At 55.7% G+C, this 14,629-nt stretch overlaps 1 protein-coding gene across 1 annotated transcript in view; it reads left to right on the top strand.

The window, feature by feature from the left end:
- The window catches only part of LOC138751704 (trichohyalin-like), an 86,337-nt gene that overhangs the window by 12,674 nt on the left and 59,034 nt on the right, over positions 1 to 14,629 (top strand). The window contains exons 8-12 of the mRNA XM_069914389.1: positions 4,749 to 4,892; positions 7,479 to 7,622; positions 8,871 to 8,966; positions 9,423 to 9,542; positions 13,332 to 13,427. Of these exons, the coding sequence (XP_069770490.1) occupies positions 4,749 to 4,892; positions 7,479 to 7,622; positions 8,871 to 8,966; positions 9,423 to 9,542; positions 13,332 to 13,427 (600 nt within the window). The remainder of the gene's footprint in view (positions 1 to 4,748; positions 4,893 to 7,478; positions 7,623 to 8,870; positions 8,967 to 9,422; positions 9,543 to 13,331; positions 13,428 to 14,629) is intronic.

The raw sequence follows: 14,629 nt of genomic DNA, 5'->3' as shown, positions 1-14,629 counted from the left end.
CGCAGGTCCGAGGAGGATGCAACACGCAGGCTTCAGATTGATGAGACACGCAGGTCCGAGGAGGATGCGAAACGCAGGCTTCAGATTGATGAGACACGCAGGTCCGAGGAGGATGCAACACGCAGGCTTCAGATTGATGAGACACGCAGGTCCGAGGAGGATGCGACACGCAGGCTTCAGATTGATGAGACACGCAGGTCCGAGGAGGATGCGACACGCAGGCTTCAGATTGATGAGACACGCAGGTCCGAGGAGGATGCAACACGCAGGCTTCACATTGATGAGACACGCAGGTCCGAGGAGGATGCAACACGCAGGCTTCAGATTGATGAGACACGCAGGTCCGAGGAGGATGCAACACGCAGGCTTCAGATTGATGAGACACGCAGGTCCGAGGAGGATGCAACACGCAGGCTTCAGATTGATGAGACACGCAGGTCCGAGGAGGATGCAACATGCAGGCTTCAGATTGATGAGACACGCAGGTCCGAGGAGGATGCAACACGCAGGCTTCAGATTGATGAGACACGCAGGTCCGAGGAGGATGCAACACGCAGGCTTCAGATTGATCAGACACGCAGGTCCGAGGAGGATTCAACACGCTGGCTTCAGATTGATGAGACACGCAGGTCCGAGGAGGATGCAACACGCAGGCTTCAGATTGATGAGACACGCAGGTACGAGGAGGATGCATCACGAAGGCTTCAGATTGATGAGACACGCAGGTCCGAGGAGGATGCAACACGCAGGCTTCAGATTGATGAGACACGCAGGTCCGAGGAGGATGCAACACGCAGGCTTCAGATTGATGAGACACGCAGGTCCGAGTAGGATGCAACACGCAGGCTTCAGATTGATGAGACACGCAGTTCCGAGGAGGATGCAACACGCAGGCTTCAGATTGATGAGACACGCAGGTCCGAGGAGGATGCAACACGCAGGCTTCAGATTGATGAGACACGCAGGTCCGAGGAGGATGCAACACGCAGGCTTCAGATTGATGAGACACGCAGGTCCGAGGAGGATGCAACACGCAGGCTTCTTATTGATGAGACACGCAGGTCCGAGGATGCAACACGCAGGCTTCAGATTGATGAGACACGCAGGTCCGAGGAGGATGCAACACGCAGGATTCAGATTGATGAGACACGCAGGTCCGAGGAGGATGCAACACGCAGGCTTCAGATTGATGAGACACGCAGGTCCGAGGAGGATGCAACACGCAGGCTTCAGATTGATGAGACACGCAGGTCCGAGGAGGATGCAACACGCAGGCTTCAGATTGATGAGACACGCAGGTCCGAGGAGGATGCAACACGCAGGCTTCAGATTGATGAGACACGCAGGTCCGAGGAGGATGCAACACACAGGCTTCAGATTGATGAGACACGCAGGCCCGAGGAGGATGCAACACGCAGGCTTCAGATTGATGAGACACGCAGGTCCGAGGAGGATGCAACACGCAGGCTTCAGATTGATGAGACACGCAGGTCCGAGGAGGATGCAACACGCAGGCTTCAGATTGATGAGACACGCAGGTCCGAGGAGGATGCAACACGCAGGCTTCAGATTGATGAGACACGCAGGTCCGAGGAGGATGCAACACGCAGGCTTCAGATTGATGAGACACGCAGGTCCGAGGAGGATGCAACACGCAGGCTTCAGATTGATGAGACACGCAGGTCCGAGGAGGATGCAACACGCAGGCTTCAGATTGATGAGACACGCAGGTCCGAGGAGGATGCAACACGCAGGCTTCAGATTGATGAGACACGCAGGTCCGAGGAGGATGCGAAACGCAGGCTTCAGATTGATGAGACACGCAGGTCCGAGGAGGATGCAACACGCAGGCTTCAGATTGATGAGACACGCAGGTCCGAGGAGGATGCGACACGCAGGCTTCAGATTGATGAGACACGCAGGTCCGAGGAGGATGCGACACGCAGGCTTCAGATTGATGAGACACGCAGGTCCGAGGAGGATGCAACACGCAGGCTTCACATTGATGAGACACGCAGGTCCGAGGAGGATGCAACACGCAGGCTTCAGATTGATGAGACACGCAGGTCCGAGGAGGATGCAACACGCAGGCTTCAGATTGATGAGACACGCAGGTCCGAGGAGGATGCAACACGCAGGCTTCAGATTGATGAGACACGCAGGTCCGAGGAGGATGCAACACGCAGGCTTCAGATTGATGAGACACGCAGGTCCGAGGAGGATGCAACACGCAGGCTTCAGATTGATGAGACACGCAGGTCCGAGGAGGATGCAACACGCAGGCTTCAGATTGATCAGACACGCAGGTCCGAGGAGGATTCAACACGCTGGCTTCAGATTGATGAGACACGCAGGTCCGAGGAGGATGCAACACGCAGGCTTCAGATTGATGAGACACGCAGGTACGAGGAGGATGCATCACGAAGGCTTCAGATTGATGAGACACGCAGGTCCGAGGAGGATGCAACACGCAGGCTTCAGATTGATGAGACACGCAGGTCCGAGGAGGATGCAACACGCAGGCTTCAGATTGATGAGACACGCAGGTCCGAGTAGGATGCAACACGCAGGCTTCAGATTGATGAGACACGCAGTTCCGAGGAGGATGCAACACGCAGGCTTCAGATTGATGAGACACGCAGGTCCGAGGAGGATGCAACACGCAGGCTTCAGATTGATGAGACACGCAGGTCCGAGGAGGATGCAACACGCAGGCTTCAGATTGATGAGACACGCAGGTCCGAGGAGGATGCAACACGCAGGCTTCAGATTGATGAGACACGCAGGTCCGAGGATGCAACACGCAGGCTTCAGATTGATGAGACACGCAGGTCCGAGGAGGATGCAACACGCAGGATTCAGATTGATGAGACACGCAGGTCCGAGGAGGATGCAACACGCAGGCTTCAGATTGATGAGACACGCAGGTCCGAGGAGGATGCAACACGCAGGCTTCAGATTGATGAGACACGCAGGTCCGAGGAGGATGCAACACGCAGGCTTCAGATTGATGAGACACGCAGGTCCGAGGAGGATGCAACACGCAGGCTTCAGATTGATGAGACACGCAGGTCCGAGGAGGATGCAACACACAGGCTTCAGATTGATGAGACACGCAGGCCCGAGGAGGATGCAACACGCAGGCTTCAGATTGATGAGACACGCAGGTCCGAGGAGGATGCAACACGCAGGCTTCAGATTGATGAGACACGCAGGTCCGAGGAGGATGCAACACGCAGGCTTCAGATTGATGAGACACGCAGGTCCGAGGAGGATGCAACACGCAGGCTTCAGATTGATGAGACACGCAGGTCCGAGGAGGATGCAACACGCAGGCTTCAGATTGATGAGACACGCAGGTCCGAGGAGGATGCAACACGCAGGCTTCAGATTGATGAGACACGCAGGTCCGAGGAGGATGCAACACGCAGGCTTCAGATTGATGAGACACGCAGGTCCGAGGAGGATGCAACACGCAGGCTTCAGATTGATGAGACACGCAGGTCCGAGGAGGATGCGAAACGCAGGCTTCAGATTGATGAGACACGCAGGTCCGAGGAGGATGCAACACGCAGGCTTCAGATTGATGAGACACGCAGGTCCGAGGAGGATGCGACACGCAGGCTTCAGATTGATGAGACACGCAGGTCCGAGGAGGATGCGACACGCAGGCTTCAGATTGATGAGACACGCAGGTCCGAGGAGGATGCAACACGCAGGCTTCACATTGATGAGACACGCAGGTCCGAGGAGGATGCAACACGCAGGCTTCAGATTGATGAGACACGCAGGTCCGAGGAGGATGCAACACGCAGGCTTCAGATTGATGAGACACGCAGGTCCGAGGAGGATGCAACACGCAGGCTTCAGATTGATGAGACACGCAGGTCCGAGGAGGATGCAACACGCAGGCTTCAGATTGATGAGACACGCAGGTCCGAGGAGGATGCAACACGCAGGCTTCAGATTGATGAGACACGCAGGTCCGAGGAGGATGCAACACGCAGGCTTCAGATTGATCAGACACGCAGGTCCGAGGAGGATTCAACACGCTGGCTTCAGATTGATGAGACACGCAGGTCCGAGGAGGATGCAACACGCAGGCTTCAGATTGATGAGACACGCAGGTACGAGGAGGATGCATCACGAAGGCTTCAGATTGATGAGACACGCAGGTCCGAGGAGGATGCAACACGCAGGCTTCAGATTGATGAGACACGCAGGTCCGAGGAGGATGCAACACGCAGGCTTCAGATTGATGAGACACGCAGGTCCGAGTAGGATGCAACACGCAGGCTTCAGATTGATGAGACACGCAGTTCCGAGGAGGATGCAACACGCAGGCTTCAGATTGATGAGACACGCAGGTCCGAGGAGGATGCAACACGCAGGCTTCAGATTGATGAGACACGCAGGTCCGAGGAGGATGCAACACGCAGGCTTCAGATTGATGAGACACGCAGGTCCGAGGAGGATGCAACACGCAGGCTTCAGATTGATGAGACACGCAGGTCCGAGGATGCAACACGCAGGCTTCAGATTGATGAGACACGCAGGTCCGAGGAGGATGCAACACGCAGGATTCAGATTGATGAGACACGCAGGTCCGAGGAGGATGCAACACGCAGGCTTCAGATTGATGAGACACGCAGGTCCGAGGAGGATGCAACACGCAGGCTTCCGATTGATGAGACACGCAGGTCCGAGGAGGATGCAACACGCAGGCTTCAGATTGATGAGACACGCAGGTCCGAGGAGGATGCAACACGCAGGCTTCAGATTGATGAGACACGCAGGTCCGAGGAGGATGCAACACACAGGCTTCAGATTGGTGAGACACGCAGGCCCGAGGAGGATGCAACACGCAGGCTTCAGATTGATGAGACACGCAGGTCCGAGGAGGATGCAACACGCAGGCTTCAGATTGATGAGACACGCAGGTCCGAGGAGGATGCAACACGCAGGCTTCAGATTGATGAGACACGCAGGTCCGAGGAGGATGCAACACGCAGGCTTCAGATTGATGAGACACGCAGGTCCGAGGAGGATGCAACACGCAGGCTTCAGATTGATGAGACACGCAGGTCCGAGGAGGATGCAACATGCAGGCTTCAGATTGATGAGACACGCAGGTCCGAGGAGGATGCAACACGCAGGCTTCAGATTGATGAGACACGCAGGTCCGAGGAGGATGCAACACGCAGGCTTCAGATTGATCAGACACGCAGGTCCGAGGAGGATTCAACACGCTGGCTTCAGATTGATGAGACACGCAGGTCCGAGGAGGATGCAACACGCAGGCTTCAGATTGATGAGACACGCAGGTACGAGGAGGATGCATCACGAAGGCTTCAGATTGATGAGACACGCAGGTCCGAGGAGGATGCAACACGCAGGCTTCAGATTGATGAGACACGCAGGTCCGAGGAGGATGCAACACGCAGGCTTCAGATTGATGAGACACGCAGGTCCGAGGAGGATGCAACACGCAGGCTTCAGATTGATGAGACACGCAGGTCCGAGGATGCAACACGCAGGCTTCAGATTGATGAGACACGCAGGTCCGAGGAGGATGCAACACGCAGGATTCAGATTGATGAGACACGCAGGTCCGAGGAGGATGCAACACGCAGGCTTCAGATTGATGAGACACGCAGGTCCGAGGAGGATGCAACACGCAGGCTTCAGATTGATGAGACACGCAGGTCCGAGGAGGATGCAACACGCAGGCTTCAGATTGATGAGACACGCAGGTCCGAGGAGGATGCAACACGCAGGCTTCAGATTGATGAGACACGCAGGTCCGAGGAGGATGCAACACACAGGCTTCAGATTGATGAGACACGCAGGCCCGAGGAGGATGCAACACGCAGGCTTCAGATTGATGAGACACGCAGGTCCGAGGAGGATGCAACACGCAGGCTTCAGATTGATGAGACACGCAGGTCCGAGGAGGATGCAACACGCAGGCTTCAGATTGATGAGACACGCAGGTCCGAGGAGGATGCAACACGCAGGCTTCAGATTGATGAGACACGCAGGTCCGAGGAGGATGCAACACGCAGGCTTCAGATTGATGAGACACGCAGGTCCGAGGAGGATGCAACACGCAGGCTTCAGATTGATGAGACACGCAGGTCCGAGGAGGATGCAACACGCAGGCTTCAGATTGATGAGACACGCAGGTCCGAGGAGGATGCAACACGCAGGCTTCAGATTGATGAGACACGCAGGTCCGAGGAGGATGCGAAACGCAGGCTTCAGATTGATGAGACACGCAGGTCCGAGGAGGATGCAACACGCAGGCTTCAGATTGATGAGACACGCAGGTCCGAGGAGGATGCGACACGCAGGCTTCAGATTGATGAGACACGCAGGTCCGAGGAGGATGCGACACGCAGGCTTCAGATTGATGAGACACGCAGGTCCGAGGAGGATGCAACACGCAGGCTTCACATTGATGAGACACGCAGGTCCGAGGAGGATGCAACACGCAGGCTTCAGATTGATGAGACACGCAGGTCCGAGGAGGATGCAACACGCAGGCTTCAGATTGATGAGACACGCAGGTCCGAGGAGGATGCAACACGCAGGCTTCAGATTGATGAGACACGCAGGTCCGAGGAGGATGCAACACGCAGGCTTCAGATTGATGAGACACGCAGGTCCGAGGAGGATGCAACACGCAGGCTTCAGATTGATGAGACACGCAGGTCCGAGGAGGATGCAACACGCAGGCTTCAGATTGATCAGACACGCAGGTCCGAGGAGGATTCAACACGCTGGCTTCAGATTGATGAGACACGCAGGTCCGAGGAGGATGCAACACGCAGGCTTCAGATTGATGAGACACGCAGGTACGAGGAGGATGCATCACGAAGGCTTCAGATTGATGAGACACGCAGGTCCGAGGAGGATGCAACACGCAGGCTTCAGATTGATGAGACACGCAGGTCCGAGGAGGATGCAACACGCAGGCTTCAGATTGATGAGACACGCAGGTCCGAGTAGGATGCAACACGCAGGCTTCAGATTGATGAGACACGCAGTTCCGAGGAGGATGCAACACGCAGGCTTCAGATTGATGAGACACGCAGGTCCGAGGAGGATGCAACACGCAGGCTTCAGATTGATGAGACACGCAGGTCCGAGGAGGATGCAACACGCAGGCTTCAGATTGATGAGACACGCAGGTCCGAGGAGGATGCAACACGCAGGCTTCAGATTGATGAGACACGCAGGTCCGAGGATGCAACACGCAGGCTTCAGATTGATGAGACACGCAGGTCCGAGGAGGATGCAACACGCAGGATTCAGATTGATGAGACACGCAGGTCCGAGGAGGATGCAACACGCAGGCTTCAGATTGATGAGACACGCAGGTCCGAGGAGGATGCAACACGCAGGCTTCCGATTGATGAGACACGCAGGTCCGAGGAGGATGCAACACGCAGGCTTCAGATTGATGAGACACGCAGGTCCGAGGAGGATGCAACACGCAGGCTTCAGATTGATGAGACACGCAGGTCCGAGGAGGATGCAACACACAGGCTTCAGATTGGTGAGACACGCAGGCCCGAGGAGGATGCAACACGCAGGCTTCAGATTGATGAGACACGCAGGTCCGAGGAGGATGCAACACGCAGGCTTCAGATTGATGAGACACGCAGGTCCGAGGAGGATGCAACACGCAGGCTTCAGATTGATGAGACACGCAGGTCCGAGGAGGATGCAACACGCAGGCTTCAGATTGATGAGACACGCAGGTCCGAGGAGGATGCAACACGCAGGCTTCAGATTGATGAGACACGCAGGTCCGAGGAGGATGCAACATGCAGGCTTCAGATTGATGAGACACGCAGGTCCGAGGAGGATGCAACACGCAGGCTTCAGATTGATGAGACACGCAGGTCCGAGGAGGATGCAACACGCAGGCTTCAGATTGATCAGACACGCAGGTCCGAGGAGGATTCAACACGCTGGCTTCAGATTGATGAGACACGCAGGTCCGAGGAGGATGCAACACGCAGGCTTCAGATTGATGAGACACGCAGGTACGAGGAGGATGCATCACGAAGGCTTCAGATTGATGAGACACGCAGGTCCGAGGAGGATGCAACACGCAGGCTTCAGATTGATGAGACACGCAGGTCCGAGGAGGATGCAACACGCAGGCTTCAGATTGATGAGACAAGCAGGTCCGAGGAGGATGCAACACGCAAGCTTCAGATTGATGAGACACGCAGGTCCGAGGAGGATGCAACACGCAGGCTTCAGATGGATGAGACACGCAGGTCCGAGGAGGATGCAACACGCAGGCTTCAGATTGATGAGACACGCAGGTCCGAGGAGGATGCAACAAGCAGGCTTCAGATTGATGAGACACGCAGGTCCGAGGAGGATGCAACACGCAGGCTTCAGATTGATGAGACACGCATGTCCGAGGAGGATGCAACACGCAGGCTTCAGATTGATGAGACACGCAGGTCAGAGGAGGATGCAACACGCAGGCTTCAGATGGATGAGACACGCAGGTCTGAGGAGGATGCAACACGCAGGCTTCAGATTGATCAGACACGCAGGTCCGAGGAGGATGCAACACGCAGGCTTCAGATTGATGAGATACGCAGGTCCGAGGAGGATGCAACACGCAGGCTTCAGATTGATGAGACACGCAGGTCCGAGGAGGATGCAACACGCAGGCTTCAGATTGATGAGACACGCAGGTCCGAGGAGGATGCAACACGCAGGCTTCAGATTGATGAGACACGCAGGTCCGAAGAGGATGCAACATGCAGGCTTCAGATTGATGAGACACGCAGGTCCGAGGAGGATTCAACACGCAGGCTTCAGATTGATGAGACACGCAGGTCCGAGGAGGATGCAACACGCAGGCTTCAGATTGATGAGACACGCAGGTACGAGGAGGATGCAAAACGCAGGCTTCAGATTGATGAGACACGCAGGTCCGAGGAGGATGCAACACGCAGGCTTCAGATTGATGAGACACGCAGGTCCGAGGAGGATGCAACACGCAGGCTTCAGATTGATGAGACACGCAGGTCCGAGGAGGATGCAACACGCAGGCTTCAGATTGATGAGACACGCAGGTCCGAGGAGGATGCAACACACTGGCTTCAGATTGATCAGACACACATGTCCGAGGAGGATGCAACACGCAGGCTTCAGATTGATGAGAGACGCAGGTCCGAGGAGGATGCAACACGCAGGCTTCAGATTGATGAGACACGCAGGTCCGAGGAGGATGTAACACGCAGGCTTAAGATTGATGAGACACGCAGGTCCGAGGAGGATGCAACACGCAGGCTTCAGATTGATGAGACACGCAGGTCCGAGGAGGATGCAACACGCAGGCTTCAGATTGATGAGACACGCAGGTCCGAGGAGGATGCAACACGCAGGCTTCAGATTGATGAGACGCGCAGGTCCGAGGAGGATGCAACACGCAGGCTTCAGATTAATGAGACGCGCAGGTCCGAGGAGGATGCAACACGCAGGCTTCAGATTGATGAGACACGCAGGTCCGAGAAGGATGCAACACGCAGGCTTCAGATTGATGAGACACGCAGGTCCGAGGAGGATGCAACACGCAGGCTTCAGATTGATGAGACACGCAGGTCCGAGGAGGATGCAACACGCAGGCTTCAGATTGATGAGAAACGCAGGTCCGAGGAGAATGCAACACGCAGGCTTCAGATTGATGAGACACGCAGGTCCGAGGAGGATGCAACACGCAGGCTTCAGATTGATGAGAAACGCAGGTCCGAGGAGAATGCAACACGCAGGCTTCAGATTGATGAGACACGCAGGTCCAAGGAGGATGCAACACGCAGGCTTCAGATTGATGAGACACGCAGGTCCGAGGAGGATGCAACACGCAGGCTTCAGATTGATGAGACACGCAGGTCCGAGGAGGATGCGAAACGCAGGCTTCAGATTGATGAGACACGCAGGTCCGAGGAGGATGCAACACGCAGGCTTCAGATTGATGAGACACGCAGGTCCGAGGAGGATGCGACACGCAGGCTTCAGATTGATGAGACACGCAGGTCCGAGGAGGATGCAACACGCAGGCTTCAGATTGATGAGACACGCAGGTTTGAGGAGGATGCAACACGCAGGCTTCAGATTGATGAGACACGCAGGTCCGAGGAGGATGCAACACGCAGGCTTCAGATTGATGAGACACGCAGGTCCGAGGAGGATGCAACACGCAGGCTTCAGATTGCTGAGACACGCAGGTCCGAGGAGGATGCAACAAGCAGGCTTCAGATTGATGAGACACGCAGGTCCGAGGAGGATGCAACACGCAGGCTTCAGATTGATGAGACACGCAGGTCCGAGGAGGATGCAACACGCAGGCTTCAGATTGATGAGACACGCAGGTCCGAGGAGGATGCAACACGCAGGCTTCAGATTGATCAGACACGCAGGTCCGAGGAGGATTCAACACGCTGGCTTCAGATTGATGAGACACGCAGGTCCGAGGAGGATGCAACACGCAGGCTTCAGATTGATGAGACACGCAGGTCCGAGGAGGATGCATCACGAAGGCTTCAGATTGATGAGACACGCAGGTCCGAGGAGGATGCAACACGCAGGCTTCAGATTGATGAGACACGCAGGTCCGAGGAGGATGCAACACGCAGGCTTCAGATTGATGAGACACGCAGGTCCGAGTAGGATGCAACACGCAGGCTTCAGATTGATGAGACACGCAGTTCCGAGGAGGATGCAACACGCAGGCTTCAGATTGATGAGACACGCAGGTCCGAGGAGGATGCAACACGCAGGCTTCAGATTGATGAGACAAGCAGGTCCGAGGAGGATGCAACACGCAGGCTTCAGATTGATGAGACACGCAGGTACGAGGAGGATGCAACACGCAGGCTTCAGATTGATGAGACACGCAGGTCCGAGGAGGATGCAACACGCAGGCTTCAGATTGATGAGACACGCAGGTCCGAGGAGGATGCAACACGCAGGCTTCAGATTGATGAGACACGCAGGTCCGAGGAGGATGCAACACGCAGGCTTCAGATTGATGAGACACGCAGGTCCGAGGAGGATGCAACACGCAGGCTTCAGATTGATGAGACACGCAGGTCCGAGGAGGATGCGAAACGCAGGCTTCAGATTGATGAGACACGCAGGTCCGAGGAGGATGCAACACGCAGGCTTCAGATTGATGAGACACGCAGGTCCGAGGAGGATGCGACACGCAGGCTTCAGATTGATGAGACACGCAGGTCCGAGGAGGATGCAACACGCAGGCTTCAGATTGATGAGACACGCAGGTCCGAGGAGGATGCAACACGCAGGCTTCAGATTGATGAGACACGCAGGTCCGAGGAGGATGCAACACGCAGGCTTCAGATTGATGAGACACGCAGGTCCGAGGAGGATGCAACACGCAGGCTTCAGATTGATGAGACACGCAGGTCCGAGGAGGATGCAACACGCAGGCTTCAGATTGATGAGACACGCAGGTCCGAGGAGGATGCAACACGCAGGCTTCAGATTGATGAGACACGCAGGTCCGAGGAGGATGCAACATGCAGGCTTCAGATTGATGAGACACGCAGGTCCGAGGAGGATGCAACACGCAGGCTTCAGATTGATGAGACGCGCAGGTCCGAGGAGGATGCAACACGCAGGCTTCAGATTGATCAGACACGCAGGTCCGAGGAGGATTCAACACGCTGGCTTCAGATTGATGAGACACGCAGGTCCGAGGAGGATGCAACACGCAGGCTTCAGATTGATGAGACACGCAGGTCCGAGGAGGATGCATCACGAAGGCTTCAGATTGATGAGACACGCAGGTCCGAGGAGGATGCAACACGCAGGCTTCAGATTGATGAGACACGCAGGTCCGAGGAGGATGCAACACGCAGGCTTCAGATTGATGAGACACGCAGGTCCGAGTAGGATGCAAAACGCAGGCTTCAGATTGATGAGACACGCAGTTCCGAGGAGGATGCAACACGCAGGCTTCAGATTGATGAGACACGCAGGTCCGAGGAGGATGCAACACGCAGGCTTCAGATTGATGAGACACGCAGGTCCGAGGAGGATGCAACACGCAGGCTTCAGATTGATGAGACACGCAGGTCCGAGGAGGATGCAACACGCAGGCTTCAGATTGATGAGACACGCAGGTCCGAGGATGCAACACGCAGGCTTCAGATTGATGAGACACGCAGGTCCGAGGAGGATGCAACACGCAGGATTCAGATTGATGAGACACGCAGGTCCGAGGAGGATGCAACACGCAGGCTTCAGATTGATGAGACACGCAGGTCCGAGGAGGATGCAACACGCAGGCTTCAGATTGATGAGACACGCAGGTCCGAGGAGGATGCAACACGCAGGCTTCAGATTCATGAGACACGCAGGTCCGAGGAGGATGCAACACGCAGGCTTCAGATTGATGAGACACGCAGGTCCGAGGAGGATGCAACACACAGGCTTCAGATTGATGAGACACGCAGGCCCGAGGAGGATGCAACACGCAGGCTTCAGATTGATGAGACACGCTGGTCCGAGGAGGATGCAACACGCAGGCTTCAGATTGATGAGACACGCAGGTCAGAGGAGGATGCAACACGCAGGCTTCAGATTGATGAGACAAGCAGGTCCGAGGAGGATGCAACACGCAAGCTTCAGATTGATGAGACACGCAGGTCCGAGGAGGATGCAACACGCAGGCTTCAGATGGATGAGACACGCAGGTCCGAGGAGGATGCAACACGCAGGCTTCAGATTGATGAGACACGCAGGTCCGAGGAGGATGCAACAAGCAGGCTTCAGATTGATGAGACACGCAGGTCCGAGGAGGATGCAACACGCAGGCTTCAGATTGATGAGACACGCATGTCCGAGGAGGATGCAACACGCAGGCTTCAGATTGATGAGACACGCAGGTCAGAGGAGGATGCAACACGCAGGCTTCAGATGGATGAGACACGCAGGTCTGAGGAGGATGCAACACGCAGGCTTCAGATTGATCAGACACGCAGGTCCGAGGAGGATGCAACACGCAGGCTTCAGATTGATGAGATACGCAGGTCCGAGGAGGATGCAACACGCAGGCTTCAGATTGATGAGACACGCAGGTCCGAGGAGGATGCAACACGCAGGCTTCAGATTGATGAGACACGCAGGTCCGAGGAGGATGCAACACGCAGGCTTCAGATTGATGAGACACGCAGGTCCGAAGAGGATGCAACATGCAGGCTTCAGATTGATGAGACACGCAGGTCCGAGGAGGATTCAACACGCAGGCTTCAGATTGATGAGACACGCAGGTCCGAGGAGGATGCAACACGCAGGCTTCAGATTGATGAGACACGCAGGTACGAGGACGATGCAAAACGCAGGCTTCAGATTGATGAGACACGCAGGTCCGAGGAGGATGCAACACGCAGGCTTCAGATTGATGAGACACGCAGGTCCGAGGAGGATGCAACACGCAGGCTTCAGATTGATGAGACACGCAGGTCCGAGGAGGATGCAACACGCAGGCTTCAGATTGATGAGACACGCAGGTCCGAGGAGGATGCAACACACTGGCTTCAGATTGATCAGACACACATGTCCGAGGAGGATGCAACACGCAGGCTTCAGATTGATGAGAGACGCAGGTCCGAGGAGGATGCAACACGCAGGCTTCAGATTGATGAGACACGCAGGTCCGAGGAGGATGTAACACGCAGGCTTAAGATTGATGAGACACGCAGGTCCGAGGAGGATGCAACACGCAGGCTTCAGATTGATGAGACACGCAGGTCCGAGGAGGATGGAACACGCAGGCTTCAGATTGATGAGACACGCAGGTCCGAGGAGGATGCAACACGCAGGCTTCAGATTGATGAGACGCGCAGGTCCGAGGAGGATGCAACACGCAGGCTTCAGATTGATGAGACACGCAGGTCCGAGGAGGATGCAACACGCAGGCTTCAGATTGATGAGACACGCAGGTCCGAGAAGGATGCAACACGCAGGCTTCAGATTGATGAGACACGCAGGTCCGAGGAGGATGCAACACGCAGGCTTCAGATTGATGAGACACGCAGGTCCGAGGAGGATGCAACACGCAGGCTTCAGATTGATGAGAAACGCAGGTCCGAGGAGAATGCAACACGCAGGCTTCAGATTGATGAGACACGCAGGTCCAAGGAGGATGCAACACGCAGGCTTCAGATTGATGAGACACGCAGGTCCGAGGAGGATGCAACACGCAGGCTTCAGATTGATGAGACACGATGGTCCAAGGAGGAGGCAACACGCAGGCTTCAGATTGATGAGACACGCAGGTCCGAGGAGGATGCAACACGCAGGCTTCAGATTGATGAGACACGCAGGTCCGAGGAGGATGCAACACGCAGGCTTCAGATTGATCAGACACGCAGGTCCGAGGAGGATTCAACACGCAGGCTTCAGATTGATGAGACACGCAGGTCCGAGGAGGATGCAACACGCAGGCTTCAGATTGATGAGACACGCAGGTCCGAGGAGGATGCAACACGCAGGCTTCAGATTGATGAGACATGCAGGTCCGAGGAGGATGCAACACGCAGACTTCAGATGGATGAGACACGCAGGT

The sequence above is a fragment of the Narcine bancroftii genome, chromosome 1 (assembly GCF_036971445.1).
Source record: "Narcine bancroftii isolate sNarBan1 chromosome 1, sNarBan1.hap1, whole genome shotgun sequence".
Classification (NCBI taxonomy): domain Eukaryota; kingdom Metazoa; phylum Chordata; class Chondrichthyes; order Torpediniformes; family Narcinidae; genus Narcine; species Narcine bancroftii.
This window is presented reverse-complemented; position numbering and strand designations above follow the sequence as displayed.